Source organism: Centroberyx gerrardi, chromosome 13 (assembly GCF_048128805.1).
Source record: "Centroberyx gerrardi isolate f3 chromosome 13, fCenGer3.hap1.cur.20231027, whole genome shotgun sequence".
NCBI lineage: Eukaryota > Metazoa > Chordata > Actinopteri > Beryciformes > Berycidae > Centroberyx > Centroberyx gerrardi.
The window spans coordinates 14,331,851-14,346,341 of NC_136009.1; the positions used below are offsets into that span (position 1 = coordinate 14,331,851).

General features: G+C 43.1%; 1 protein-coding gene across 1 annotated transcript; it reads right to left on the reverse strand.

The window, feature by feature from the left end:
* Window positions 1-3,529: 3,529 nt before the first annotated feature.
* aknad1 (AKNA domain containing 1) lies at window positions 3,530-13,696 on the reverse strand. The gene is made up of 20 exons (XM_071926831.2): window positions 13,492-13,696; window positions 11,938-13,181; window positions 11,686-11,760; window positions 11,420-11,528; window positions 10,552-10,697; window positions 10,406-10,465; window positions 10,097-10,230; window positions 9,821-9,995; window positions 9,251-9,369; window positions 8,519-8,689; window positions 7,999-8,149; window positions 7,672-7,766; window positions 7,182-7,387; window positions 6,936-7,050; window positions 6,375-6,557; window positions 5,653-5,708; window positions 5,368-5,511; window positions 4,539-4,653; window positions 4,214-4,382; window positions 3,530-3,800 (listed from the first exon to the last, which is right to left on the reverse strand). Exons 1-20 carry the CDS (start codon window positions 13,694-13,696, stop codon window positions 3,630-3,632), a joined length of 3,843 nt encoding a protein of 1,280 aa, XP_071782932.2. The 3' UTR covers window positions 3,530-3,629.
* Window positions 13,697-14,491: the final 795 nt, after the last annotated feature.

Genomic DNA, 14,491 nt, shown 5'->3' on the forward strand with positions numbered 1-14,491 from the left:
GTTGTTGAATAGAAAGGTTGGAATAATAGCCTTCTATTCCCGGGTGGCTGAGTGTCTGCTTCAGGTCTTTGTTATAAAGACGGGATGGGAGGATCCCTAAGGACCAGATTTGGGCAAATCTCCTTTGTGAATAAAGGCCAAAAGGAGAAAACTGATCAAATTCACACAACTTCACACTACCAACATAATCCCTGCTTTCTATCATCAAAGAGCCCTATAGCACAAAGCAAATGACAAATTCCCAATTCACCAGTCAGACTCTTTTGTGTACATATATTGGTGCACATCAATATGTAATAGCCAATGCCAAAGATTGTTTTGATTTCCAAAACTGCTATTCACCCTTTAGAAACTCTAAGACACTCTTGAGAAAGAATGCTTTATAACACCAAGATACATCATACAGCTTAGAGGATCCTTATTCTTTAAGGATTCACCATGGTAACACGTTCTATGAAGGTCATATCTATAATGCACTATAAGCACATTCATTATGTGCTATAATGCATTTATAAGTTGAATGTTTAGAATTATGCATGACACCATATAATGGGGTTTATTATGTATTATAAGCTCAGGGTCCATAACGCTTTATAACACCAATGCCAAAGTGACTACAGTGTATGAAAGAAGAAACTGAGTCCTGGGTTGCATAGCGCATTACAGGCTTAGGGGGGAAATTACCTCAACCACTTCTAAACACTAATGGATACTAAGCAATATAAAATCCACCTATGCAAGCTCACAATGGATGGATACCAAAACGAAAGACATGAAATTAATAGATCCCGTTCCCCTCTTTATCATGAAAACGTTGTGTTTTAAGCATGCTATGGATCAAGGGCTGACTTTTTCTCATCTTGATTTCTGATCCAGCTTTTAGTAGAAGAGGTCAAAGGGTTGCAGAGTCATGCTCTCCCAAGTTAAGAAATATGCAGGGTGAGAGAAATGTAGAAAGGCCTTTTTTATTCCATGGTGATCTGAAGTCATTCATACTTTTGCCTTTTCTCATTTAGGTTACTGGAACTCTCTTGACAACTTGTACAAAATGCTACAGTTAAGATTTGTCTGTATTTGAGGTGTTACCCGTTTTATTTACCTGTTCTATTTTAGTATGCCTACATTTTGAGTTTGGAATTTTTAAGATGTTATACATTATTTATATGAGACAGTTGAGTCTGGCAAATTTAGGTAAGGGAAAATAAGATACATTTCACTCAAATTGCAAGTCCTTGTTCCACCATATCAGGAATGACTCTTTAGACAGTAATCTCACTTTTGTAAACTTAATTTTTTATTCATGTTAAGCACTTTGTAATAGTTTTAAAAGTGCCAGGCTACATAAACATTATTGTTTTCTCATTATTGATAACTGATACTAATTGAAGACATGGCAGTCAACTGAGATCAGTTGAGACCATCACTGAGGAGTGCTACACCAGTGGTTTCCCATGTTTCTTTGTCTCTGCACCTGTTAACTGTTTAATGGGTGGGCCCTCCTCCGACTTTTGTAGTCATTGTTACGGCTGTTGGGAAAAGCATTGGCACCTCCTCTTACACCACTACTTTCTTTTTTATCTGGACATCAAAGGTGATGGGTCCCATGAGGAAAACAGCAGATCAGACTTCAACATACTGTTTGCACATTCATGCACACAAACACACACAATGGAAGATGACCAATTGACGTAATATTTACATCCCAAAGTGGAGATTGGGATACGTGTTTCACGCCTGTGCAGTGTGCGGTATCAGTGTACTTCACTGGCTACAAATAATTTGCAAATAGGTGTGAGCTGCATCTACCTACAAGTGTTGGTGTACATTAGGGTTGCACAGTTATGGCTAAAATTATAATCCTGATTATTTTGCAAGATATTGTCATCATGATTATTAATCACGATTGTTAGTGTTGATGATTTGAGGAACACAGTTATTTCACTGCACTTTTTGTCAACCTTAGCTATTCAACTACAGGGGACATTCTAGATTAAATCAATTCTTTCAGTAATCCCAATATTCTACAATTATTAATTATGGAAACAAAAATAGTCTTATTAGACGTGATTAATTATGCAGTTAGCTAGTAGATAGAGTCACCTAACTGTCAGGCCTCACATGGTGGAACTTCAGAAGTCAGGTAATAGTGTTTGGTGATGATGACAGTGATGAACTGGGTTTGTGTGTGTGATGCTGTGACTGTGTGTGAGAGGGTTGAGGAGCCATGGCAGCCTCACTGTGACTTGTGTCCTGTCCTGCTGATGGTCTAGAGGTTAGTGAATTCTGAGGAACAGATGAGGTTATCTGTTCCTCCAACAACCAGAGGGGACGGTTCAGGAATGTTGTTTGGACACATCTCATTTCCTGATACCCCAACAGAACAACAGGAGAACTCGATACCCCACAACAAGACCTGAATACAGTGAGTCACCAGCGGGCTATTACAGGGACAGGGACAGCGCCACAAAGGCATCCAACAGAAACTCAATAAGAGATTTTGTTACTAGTACCCACAGGCCAGCAGGGCTGGGCATAGAGGCGTCAAATGAGCAAATTATCTAAGAGGACAAAAGTTGATACTCATTCTTAGTGAAGACCAAAAGGGATTTTCCTGAAATGTAATATTGCCAATCTGACCTAGTTTCAATTTAATTTAACTTAATCTCCTTTGCCCTGTGCTTGCTTGTGTGTGTTGGATAGCAGGTGGGTGGGTAGCAGTAGGGTCAGATGACACAAGTGTATGGATTTTGGGCATTATAGGTGTGAAAAACTGTCCCGACCTAAAGGTCACAGCTGGATGACAGTGCAGTGCTGGTGCCCCCTATTGAGTTTTCTTTTTGAAAACACTATTTAAATTTGTCACACTCACAATAAATTGTTATGTATACAACATAATTAGAGTTTCATCAGATGTCAGACAGTTATTGTCCACTTCCAATATGATGGACATAGTGCAGTTGGTTTGATTGCATATTTACTGTATAATTTATGAATACTACACTGGTTGTGTCTGGCTAATGTAACATTTTGATTGTATTTCACACAAGTATGGACCAATGAATATGTATTATTATTATTATTAGTAGTAGTTTATTATTATTAGCAGTAGTAGTAGTGGTATTATCAGCATAATTCTGGGTTTCAGTGGAGCGCCCCAGTCTCTAAATGCTGTTTCAGAGGCTTTTACACCCTGCCAAGAATAAAATTGTTTGGGAAAATCTGAATGTTTTCCCTTTTTGGGGATTTTTTTTTTGGCAGGAAAGGTAGGATAGAGTATGAGCACAACATATTGTCAGCTTCAATCCAAAAATACTGATATCGGCCTTCAAAAATCCATATTGGTCAAACTTTGGTCAAAACATTTTTATTTTTACAATATAATTTCAGGCTTCTCTAATTATTGTAAACATACAGCACTGTACAAAAGGAAAACAACATTAGATCATAAATAACTTATCACAGATTCATTTAATGTCTTTGAATAATTCAAATACAAAAAATCCAATCAAAATCAGAGCTATTCTTTTTTCATCCAACAAAGGAATATTCAAGTCGACATAAGGGTCTTTCAGGTATCACAGGGACTAGCAGGTTGATATCACAGGGTAAAGTGATCTGCAGCCCGGGTGTTAGAAGGCATTGTGGTTCCTGCCCCCCAGTGGCTGCATGGTGTGCAGCCTCCTGTAGAGCTGAGCCTTGGCCAGGTCGGCAGACAGGCTCTTGGCCATGCGATCGGTGGTTCTCTTCATGCTGCGGGCCGTCTCAATAGCCCGGTCCAGAGTCCTGTTCATTTCCTCCTCCTGGGGAACAGCGGCAAACTCTCAGTCAAGCTGACCAAGTTCAAAAATATATTTCACCTCAGATGTTCTCAAAACTCAGGGATTACATTTTCAAAAGCTTGTACAGCACTAATCATACATGAAAACTACTTTACATTCCATTCCATTCTTGGCGTTTCACATTTATTTACATGAATTATAATATGGTCATGCTTCTTAATGTGCTGAGCAAGTTCCTTGACACTAACACCCATTAAACCAATTCAAAACATGGTATCATTTCAAAAATGTATGAGAAAATCAGGTGGTTTATCTTAACAACTGAAAGCTGAGCTTGGAGACGCAATGTTTTCACGTTACGGCAGCGATATTCCCCCACATGTAAAGGTCAAAATATTCTCCGGAGTTGCATGTGGATGGATGATACGTCTCACCTTGCTCCCTCTGCGTCTGCTTGCCCTGCTGCCGGTCTTGGACGGGGCTAAGACTGGGGACAGTGTCCGCTGGAAGTACACATTGCTGGGCAGGAGTGCCGTGTCTGACTGGGTGGAACGCTTCCACTGGTGGGACACGGACTGAGGGGGAGGCTCCCTCACTTTATAGCTGGTTTTGTGAAGAGTCGGTGTGAGGATAGGTGGCGAGAAACAGTGAGAGATGGTGAAAGAATCAGCCAATTTACTGGAACCATCTAATTTTAATGGCTCTATCAGGGAAACTGCTGTTGAACATCTTTGAGTTATGGGTGGGAAATGTGATTACCTTGCAGGCAGACTGCAGGAGGAGCCATAGTTGACCTGGAGGAGGGGCTTCTGGAGAGGTGGAGAAGAGAACAGAGACCACCTCTCCTTGGAGTACACACTCTCCATGTCCCCTGCTGACAGTGGACACATAAGGAGCACTACAGTATGAGCACCAACACACAATGCTGCCCTACCATTTTGTTTTTAAAGTACAAGCCCCAGGCCAGCAGTTCAGTCTCCCTGCTGCCAAGAAAAACAGGTATAAGGACTCTTATATTGCTGCTGCCATAGGCCTCCTAAATGTTGGCAGAGAGAGGAGGAGGGCCGTGATTGTTTGTTGATGATGATGTCATGATGTTGATGATGATGATAATGATTTGCATGCCTGAAGCTCTGTATTGACACCTTGCATTGGTGACTGACTGTTTGTTGTTTGGTGTGTCTGTTCATCTTATGCTTTTTCATGCAATGTTGTTTTTAATTTTGCTGGAAACCATTTGTCTATTGGGGACAGATAGAGTTGAAAGTTGAAACATGAACTTCATCACTCACAATCAAACCAAAATGTTGTAGCTGTGTTGCCATGTTGTAAACATCTACTGAGAGACAGTTGCTGACTCTGTGGTCTGTGGGCGGCACTGCTGTAAGAAATCCCATGGTTCCCTCTCTTTAAAGTGGACTTGGTCAAACCAGAGGTTTTCACTGAGCAGATTTCCTCTGACCCCAAAGGAGAATCAGATCCATACTGTCCAGTTTGACTGTTTCTGTACTTTGGAAATGCACCAACTTTTAAGCAATTCGATCTTCAGTAATGATATATATTGAGGATAGTGTGACAGAGAACTGACCTCTGCTGGAGCGCTGTTTGCCCTGAGGTTTCCGTGGCACCTCAGATCCAGAGCAGAGACTACCGCTGCCTCTCCTGCTCCCTACAGGCGCACTGTGGAACTGCAGCATCACCTCAGAGCCGGCTGTGTCACCACTATCTGTGCCTGGGGAGCAAATTATCAAAACCGTAAGGGATGATGGAAGAAATACCTGGACACACACAGACATACAGATGTAGAGACACACTCAGAGGCAGACAGGGAGTGATATACAGACTTGCATGTTAGTGTATGGTGGTACTGCACCTTTGCTCTTGCTGGGGTCCATGTCTGAAGAGATCCAGTCCTCTATCTTCACCAGACTGGAGCTGGGGTCGCTCCCATTCTGTATCTCCAACCTGCTACCGGGTGGCTTCCACACACTAGAGGTTATAATAATTAGGGTTATAATGACTATGGTTCGACCGATATAGGGTTAGGGTTTTTTTTACCAATTGTTCTTAGACTGAAGTTGAGATTAGTTAGATATTTTGTGCTGATATTCATTGTCTTTAAATTTGACAAATTAAATTCTCAATTTACAAGCATTCAGTGTTTCCCTGATAATTTCATTCTTGTCAAGGTGCAAAGCCTCTAAACCAGCATTTAGACACCATGGGACACAGCAACTGACCCCAAAATTTATTTTAAGTGAGTTGACTCACACCTATTCAGTGGTAGGGGAGACTCTGGGATAAATCAGATTTAAATGAAGAATTCATTCATAAAACTGAACAATTAAATGAATAAATACAATATGCAAAGAAAATAAAATTCCATTCTAGCTTTTACAGACTGTTGTTATGTATCTGTGGTTAAGATGGAACCTCCACCATATTGGAGGTGGATAACATGTCTAGCTGTTGTCCAATATTGAAAAGACCAATGTCAGCCCGATATATCGGCACACCAATACCAGTCTAACCCTAATAATGATCCATCCATCCATCTATTCATCCCAGCCAGGACCAACAGGACCCGACCCCTACCTGTTGCAGGGTGGTTTGTGGTGGGTCCTGGGTCTGGTTTTAGACCTGCGGTCCTGACGGTCCTGTCTGTATTTGGAGGTGAGGTAGTCCATCCTCTGTGCTAGATGAGGCAGCTGGACTAGGCCGTCCTCCAGGTCCTTCTTCAGCCTGGACACTTCTGACTGCAGGGCCAGGATCGCCTCACTGGACCACATGCATGAACACACACAGGGAGAGAGATGGAGATGTTCACTGACATATATAAGTAACTAGGGGAATAAAAGGTTTAAAATATTGTTTCATTTGGGTGAAACAAACGATTTGATATTTCAATTTTCACCACTTATGGACAAATCAGTCAACTATGGTTGCTTCTCAGTAGTGATTTTATTCGCTAACCTTTGTTTACTTTCAGATTTCAGTAAAAATAACACATATTGAATATATATTTTATATATAGATAAGCATAAAATAAAAATGTACCAAAGCAAAACATTACACTAAGAATACTGTGTCTACATACAGACACAGATGAGATGACCTACAGACATATACAGAGCTACCAGCGTGTTGTACACTGACCTATTACAAGAGCAGGAGTACAGATGGCTGTCTCTCTGCACTGTATCCATGGTGATGCTGAGGATGGGTTCAGACAGGTGTTGATGAAGCTGGGTAGGCAGGTCGGGGTCAGATTCTGTTGGACCAGCAGTAGAAAAGTACTCTTTCAATCACTTCAGTCATAACCAGATGAAACAAAACAAAAAGAAAACTTCCTTATGGGGATTAAAAAATGACATTATGATCACAGGACAGGCGCTCCCTCACCCTGCAGCCTGACTGGTGGCTCCTTGGTGGTGCTCTCCACCCACCGCTCCACCGCAGCACCTGCACCACAGGACTGTGTCTGGACAGATGAGTGGGGGCTGGCCCTCCGCTGGCCTGTCAGGGTGGCTGAGTGGATGGCTGTCTGCAGGTTGGAGCAGGAGCCCTCGCTGTCTGAGCCACTTAACCCATCATTCTGGAGCGGCACACTGTAGATGGGAAAATTAAACTTCAGTGATATAACGCGTTACCGATACCAAGACAATCCTGTGTGACACAATATAACAGGATACAATATGATTTATCAGTCACTGTGGGTCAGTTCAGGATTAGCAGGGTACTTTGAGGATAAACACAGACAGGCAACCTAGACAGTATAACAGTGAGTAGTTACTACATGAACTCATGTATTTGCTTAAATACTGATATGTGTAGAGCAATAATTCTGCAAGTGCTTTAACTTTTATTGTTGTTGGTTTTATGGTTTTTGTACCTTTCCGTGAGCAATTTTGGGTGGAATGGACTTGTGGTTGGTTGACTCAAGTAAGAGCTCCCAAATCCACTGTCTGTCTCTGGGCTCACAATCCTCTGCAAGAACACAACAACATCAATTACAGTGGAGCCACCTATACAGTCTACACACTAACTTATAAACCAGGAGCTTTGAAACACTGCTGCATAACGAAGATCAAATTACAAGAGACTGAGGGGGTCCAATTAAGAAAAATAGGCTGTGCAAATGCAACCTCAATACTTTTAACACAACTTCCACCATAGACTGAGATAGAGTCTATCAAACCAGCTTTTAGTTGCGACTGACCTGTGATATGGATGAGCTGTTGAGAGCAGACTCTGAGAGGCTTTGGGTTTTCAAAGCATCAGAGGAACAGGAGACTTCCACAGCCAGACTCACACTAGCACCCAGATCACATTCACTCTCCGGGGTCAGCACACTGTCCTGGGTGCCAATACTGCAGCAACAACAACAAACCAGACATGAAAAAAGTTAGTGCAGAGGCATCTTTCAGTCCCTGGAGGGAAGATGAGGAGAGTTAGGGAAGGGTTAGGGTTTTGTTTGAAGAATGGCAAGTTGTATTTTAACAACATGACAGGAGAAGCATTGATCAAGCTCAATCCTCTTGGTAGATCCCTCCTATTTCTACATTGCTGCACACATTCATAGTAGCTCACTTACACTGTGGCAGGATTACAAGACGGATTACTTGTATGAGCCATGCATTATTTAATAGCGATCCAGTATAGAGAAACCAGAACAGACAGCGGGTCATGGTTAGCTATTCTATACGATGCCATGTACCCTCCAACATCACAACACCGACCTTTCGGGCGTCCACTGTCTGAGTCTCGAAGACGAGTTTGTTCCGCTCAGATATGCTAAGATGTTATCACGGCCGATCCCCTCTGAGGTGATGGAGCTCCCGTCTTCTTCCTCGCCCTCCTCATCCTCGGCGGTCGTGATGTCCAGTCCCTCCACAGAGCCTTGTGAGCTCCTGAAGAGGGACAGAGAGGAACACTAAAACACTCTCCACACCCTCTGCCCTGTGGAACCTAACACCACCACTGTGCCTGAAACACTATCCGCCCCATAGGAAGGCCGAGAACGTGCCGCTATTTGAGCACAAGCACACACATACACACACACAAACAAACCACTCAAAACATCAACAGCCAGATAATGACAGTAAAACAGTTACAATAGAGGTATATTCACATCATCTGTATAAACATCAGGGCAAGTGTAGGTCCAAATTATCCACAGTTAGAATAGTTCAATTAATATTTCTGTATAGAATAAACATCGGTACCTATAAACCTTCATTATTCACAGTTAGAACAGTGTTTCACTCAGTTGCTCTACTTGTATAATCCAAAAAAAAAAAATTGAACCTAAAGGCCTACATTATTCACAAGAATATAAGACAAGACTGAACGCTATAAAATATGAGACCATTCTCGGAAAATGAATTCAGAGCCTTAAACTACTTAATGCAGCAAAACTGTACTGTGCAGTGAAAAAAGAAGGATCATAGGATTTTTTTTCATTTAAGTACCGTGGATGGCAGCTGCTATGTCCAGTGTTATTCAGTAGAGAGTCAGTGGTCATGAGCTCACTGCTTTGCTCTAATCCTCCATCATCGTGGACCTCACTGGCCTCTTCCTCCTCCTCTTCCTCCTCTCCCTTCTCCTCCTTTTCCTCGTTCCCTCTCCCCATCTCATAACCCACAGTGGAAAGACCTGCACTTGGGCCCTGCAACATGAGACCCAGTCAGATAATTTGCAGTTAGTATAATCTTACACACAGTCACACACACACACACTTAGCATCTCCTCCAGGAGGGCATGGATAAAAAATAAGGTTCCTCTCTTTGACACAGAGCAGTGTAAGGGCTAATAGGCTTGCAAATACGCAAAATACATAGTCATGTTGAAGTTAAAGCCATAAATTTAGCAGAAAAATTTATTTCAGACAGTGGAGTGAGTCATTTAGGGAGTTGGGGAGTGGGGCGGGGCTGCAACAGACATGTTGTAGTGATTAGAGGAGAGGGAGAGACAGAGTGAGAGGGAAACAAGAGTGAGAGAGAGAGAGTGAGTGTCAGTGAGTGAATGGGTGGGTGAGTTACCTCCTGCTGGGATGGTGGAGGTGAGGGGGTGGATTTCACACTCAGTGACTCTAGCGTGGGCGTGGGAGTGGAGGATGAGTGGGGTGGGGAGAGTTGCTCACACACGTTCCTGTCTATCATCTCCTTTATGTCCTCCAGGTGCATCCCTATCCTGAATATGTCTCCCTCCACCAGCCTATGCACACACACACACGTGAATGGATGCGTAAACGTACGTGCGCATATACGACACATGCACACACGTACGATGGCGTCTACTGCAATCTGAGCTCTGACCTGTTGGGGTCAAAGGTCCCCGTGTTCCTGGACAGGCCCATGTAGTTCTGCATCTCCAAAGCTCTGTGCTCTTCTTTCTTACTGATGTATCTCCTCTCCAGCTGGTCCTGAGCCTCCATCATGCTCCTCAAGATCTGATGCAGAACACGTTTTACACACACACACACACACACGCCCACAAGTACAGATTAACAGATTAATTACATTTCTCCTAAATACTACAATGCACTGGGGAGGCATATTATACAATCCAGATGTTCTGTATCTCCATATCCAGTGCATTGCATATAGGAAATAAACAGTGCTTACCATTTGCTGTTCTGCAGTGCTGACTGACATACTGCTTACACTCAGTTTGAATTCTTCCACCTGAACAGAAGATGTCAACAGATGGTTTTAGACTTCTGTAAATTTAATGGTAGCTTATTAATATTTTGGCATGTCTTCAAAGTTACCTTCTGCATGAACTGGCTGATGATGTCTGTTAGCTCAGTGGTCATCCTTTCCCCATCGCTGGGATCCTGCTGATCAAGCTGGCTGGAGGAAGCTGTGTTCAGCTCCTTAGTGCTGCTCTGGGGGGCTGGTTCCTCTAAGAACCTCCCTGAAGTCCAAAGACATGCAGGTCAGGGGAATTGAAGACTCTAAATTGCCCATAGAGGTGAATGTGTTTGTGTGGTATTGTATATGATGTAGTACATATTGTAGTATATGACATAGTATATGATGTGTAGTATGTATATGGTGTAGTAAACAACGTATATGAAGTATGTATATGACCTAGTATAGGATGTATATGATGTGTATACAGTATATGCATATGTATGGTATATGATGGTATGTAAAGGCCTTTGAGACTTGACTGTGATAAAGGGCTATATAAATAAACAAGACTAGACTAGACTAGACTGAAAACATATAAAAAATGGAGACATGACAATATATAAGTGGATGCTGCTAATCTCTGTGTTGTGAATGATTAAAAATTGCACATAATGCCATAACTGATGACTTTCCAATGTGAAAAACTATAGCATAATGAAAAGTGACTTTGTATAATTACAGGAAAACAATTTTTATGAGATGTGTTTTTGAAAGATGTTATAAAACGCACATAAAATGATGTCAGATGGTTTAGTGTGTCATCTTCTTCCAAAGCCACTTATGTGAAGTGCTCCAAAAGCAAAGATGTTTGTGTAACTAGACTTGTGTCATCCGACCTCATTTGTCTCTATGGAAACCGGTTGCACTTGAATGGGTAATTTGTTGTTAGCAAAGTAAAGTGTCGAACTGTCATAATATCAGATGTCAGACACAGAGACGTACCTGATGGAGGAGGGGGAGTAGCCAATGATCCAAAATGGCTCCCCTCAACCAAGTTATCCTGATGATCATCACAGTCTAAATCAAGTAGCAGTTCTGACGGGGCCTGAGCCTGTTAAACGAGATTCATAACATTGAATAAATAAATAAATAAATAAACAAATAAATAAATAACTTTGTAATTTGGCCAGCCACGTAGGAACTCATTTCAAATTTTTGAGTTCCTACTTGGTTTAGGTCAGAAAATCGAGAAACCACTTCTTACTTACTTTGGTTCCTAGTCTCATTTGATCAATAAGGTTCTCTGCTTCAGCATATTTGGTTAGCAATTTATCATATTCAGCCTAGGAGAAGGATGAGCAATGAGACAAACATTAAAATACAGTAGGCCTATGCCTAAGACAAGAATGTCCAGATTACTTTGTTGCTGTACTAGGAAATGCAAGCAAATGAAACCAAAGGTCATAGGTACTGAGATGCTATAATCGCACCGTAAAGAGCAAATCTTCAAAGTTTGCCACCTGTAGGTGATGCACCAGCGCTGGGGCAGTCTGCTTGTCCTGGTCTTTGAAGACATAGGGCTTCTCTGATGGCTGGACTGAATCCTCCAGTACTCTGCTGATCACCTCTAGAATGCCTGGAGAAGACTGGGCTCTGTGCATGGTGCTGGGGGACTGAGCAACGGGCCTGGCTGGACCACTAGGAGATTTAGGGATTTTTACCTTGGGGGCAACCTTGGAGAAGTCAGGGAGAGGGTAATGGACTTGGCCCTGGCCGTACTTCATCTCGCTGAAGGACCTGGTACGCACCAGTGAGACTCTCTGAGCCTGAGCATCTTCTTTGGCCTTTTCCTGCTCCAGTAAATCTAGAGCAGTGCTTTCCCCACTGTCCTGTTTAGAGTCTGTACTCTTAGAGTTTGATGTAACGCTGTCAGTAGCAGTGGAGGTGACATTATTAGATTTTGTTTCAGCTTCCTCTTCCAGACTTGCTGATATTTCTGAAGCACTGTTACTCTTTTCATCGGTCCTGCTCCCATATTCCTGACTCTGATTATTCTCACTGTCACCAGCGTGGCTCCCAGTGCCGCTACTATAATTCCTAGGCATTTCTGTGTTGCTGAGTCTTGGAGCCCAGCTCACTAGAGTGTCATCCATGCTCTCCAGGAGCGACACCTCCGGCAGGGTCTCTGCTTCGATCAGCCTACCTGAGCACAGCAGCTCTTCCTGGGAGAAGTGTCGCAGCAACAACTGGTTAATGTCTGGCTGTCTGGCTTCATCAACAGGGCTTTTGCATAGAGGGGCTCCCTTACTTGGATTGGAGGCATGAATAAAGCTGTCTTGTTTAGTGTTGACTTCCTCTAGAGACCTAGACGCTGGTTTCATAGCATTACTCTCTACAGAAGCCAAATCTTCTATGATATTATTATCTCTGTCTACTGTTGTTAATTCAGGGCCTTCGGGGTTTCCATGAAGAGTTTCCCCTCCATCAGAGCTCATGTTCCCCTCAGAGCCGGCTGTGTGGTTAAAGTAGCGGCTGCCTAGGTCACCATCATAGGGCAGGTCTTCTTGGTCTTCGTCACTGGTGTCTTGCCCTGGGTCCTCGTACCCGTGGGTTAGGGGCGGCTCCTCGTGCACGGTGTTTGGTCTCTGGGCAGACACTCGCACTATGCTGCTCTTGGTCTTGCCCTCCACCACCCTCTCACTCTGACTGCTGACACTACTGCAGTCTGAGGATGTGTCATCCAAGGCTGACAGCTCCGCGCTCCCTGCAAATGACAAAACATTGAAGCAATATAACTGCCTAACTGAAGTGTCACATAGCTGCCTTTAAACATTCTATTGTTTGACTTTGTGTCCTTTCCCACCCCAACCTGCCATCACCACTAATAACTGACGAAAACACTGTACATTGCTTAAATGTCAACTGTAAACTGTGTTACATCTGTGTTATAACATTGCATAGAATTATTCAGGCCACATGAGGTATAGTTCAGCATAGATACAGCAAGTCAGTCAAAAAACGAAAAACTAAATGTTCAACAGACAAATAGGAATGGTGATGACTGTAGGACTTACCACTGAGATGGATGCTGGCCTCCGAGGCAGCGGACTCTGCCTGGGAGAGATGCACAGCAAACGAACTCTCCAGATCGCTGAGGTGGAGACTTTCATCCTCACTCAGGTCCACAAAGATGCTCTGCTGGATGCACTTTTCCCACAGCACCGCAGACCTGTCCCGTCCCGCAACATCATCGTCCGATTCCTCTGGATCTCCCTCCATGGACACTTTCTCTCTGACAGACAATGCGTGTGGAGGCTCGTCAAGCCTGTCTTGGCCCGTGCAGGAGGATGGAGCACCTGTTCATTCCTTAGCAACGCAGGCTGACGAGCAGACAACACTGGATCAAAATGTGCTGAAGCTGTCAATTATTCAACAATCTATGCATTGTGTGGGCGAAGGTTTGGGTGGTGTGAGTGTGGTAGGTGTTTGTATGAATGTGTGCTGTGTATGGATGACAGAGTTTGCGTGTGTGTGCGTGTGCCTATGTGCGAGCACATGTGAGTGCATTGTGAAAGCTGATTAACTAGTTCTTCAGCATTACTAGAAAGTGAGATTGCTATGCAGACCATGACCAATGCAATTTCAAAACAATTCCTGTACTGCCATAGCTCAATTCAGTAAACCTGTTCACTTCACAATTCTGCCACAATTTGCAGACATAACATAAAGAAAGTTTTTAAAATAGCTGAATGTCCAATGACATATATATTGGTAACTTACTCTGTGTAATGATTTGGTCCCTCAGTGATCCCACATCAGGTTTGTACTTGACATCTTTTGGAGTACTTCAGATCCACAGCCTATAGCTCTTGCTCCTGACATCATCTTGCAATTACATTGTTTCTCGCTGTTACGCTACAGTACATGGTTTCACGGGCAGGCTGAGTTTCTGCGGCCTCATCAATAATGTACATCGCAGCGCTGAACGTCTGGTGTCGGACTGGCAGCGTGCAGGCGGAGCCTGGTTGCCTGGTAACCCCGGCGAAGCCTCCTCCAAAGACTGCTGAAGACGTT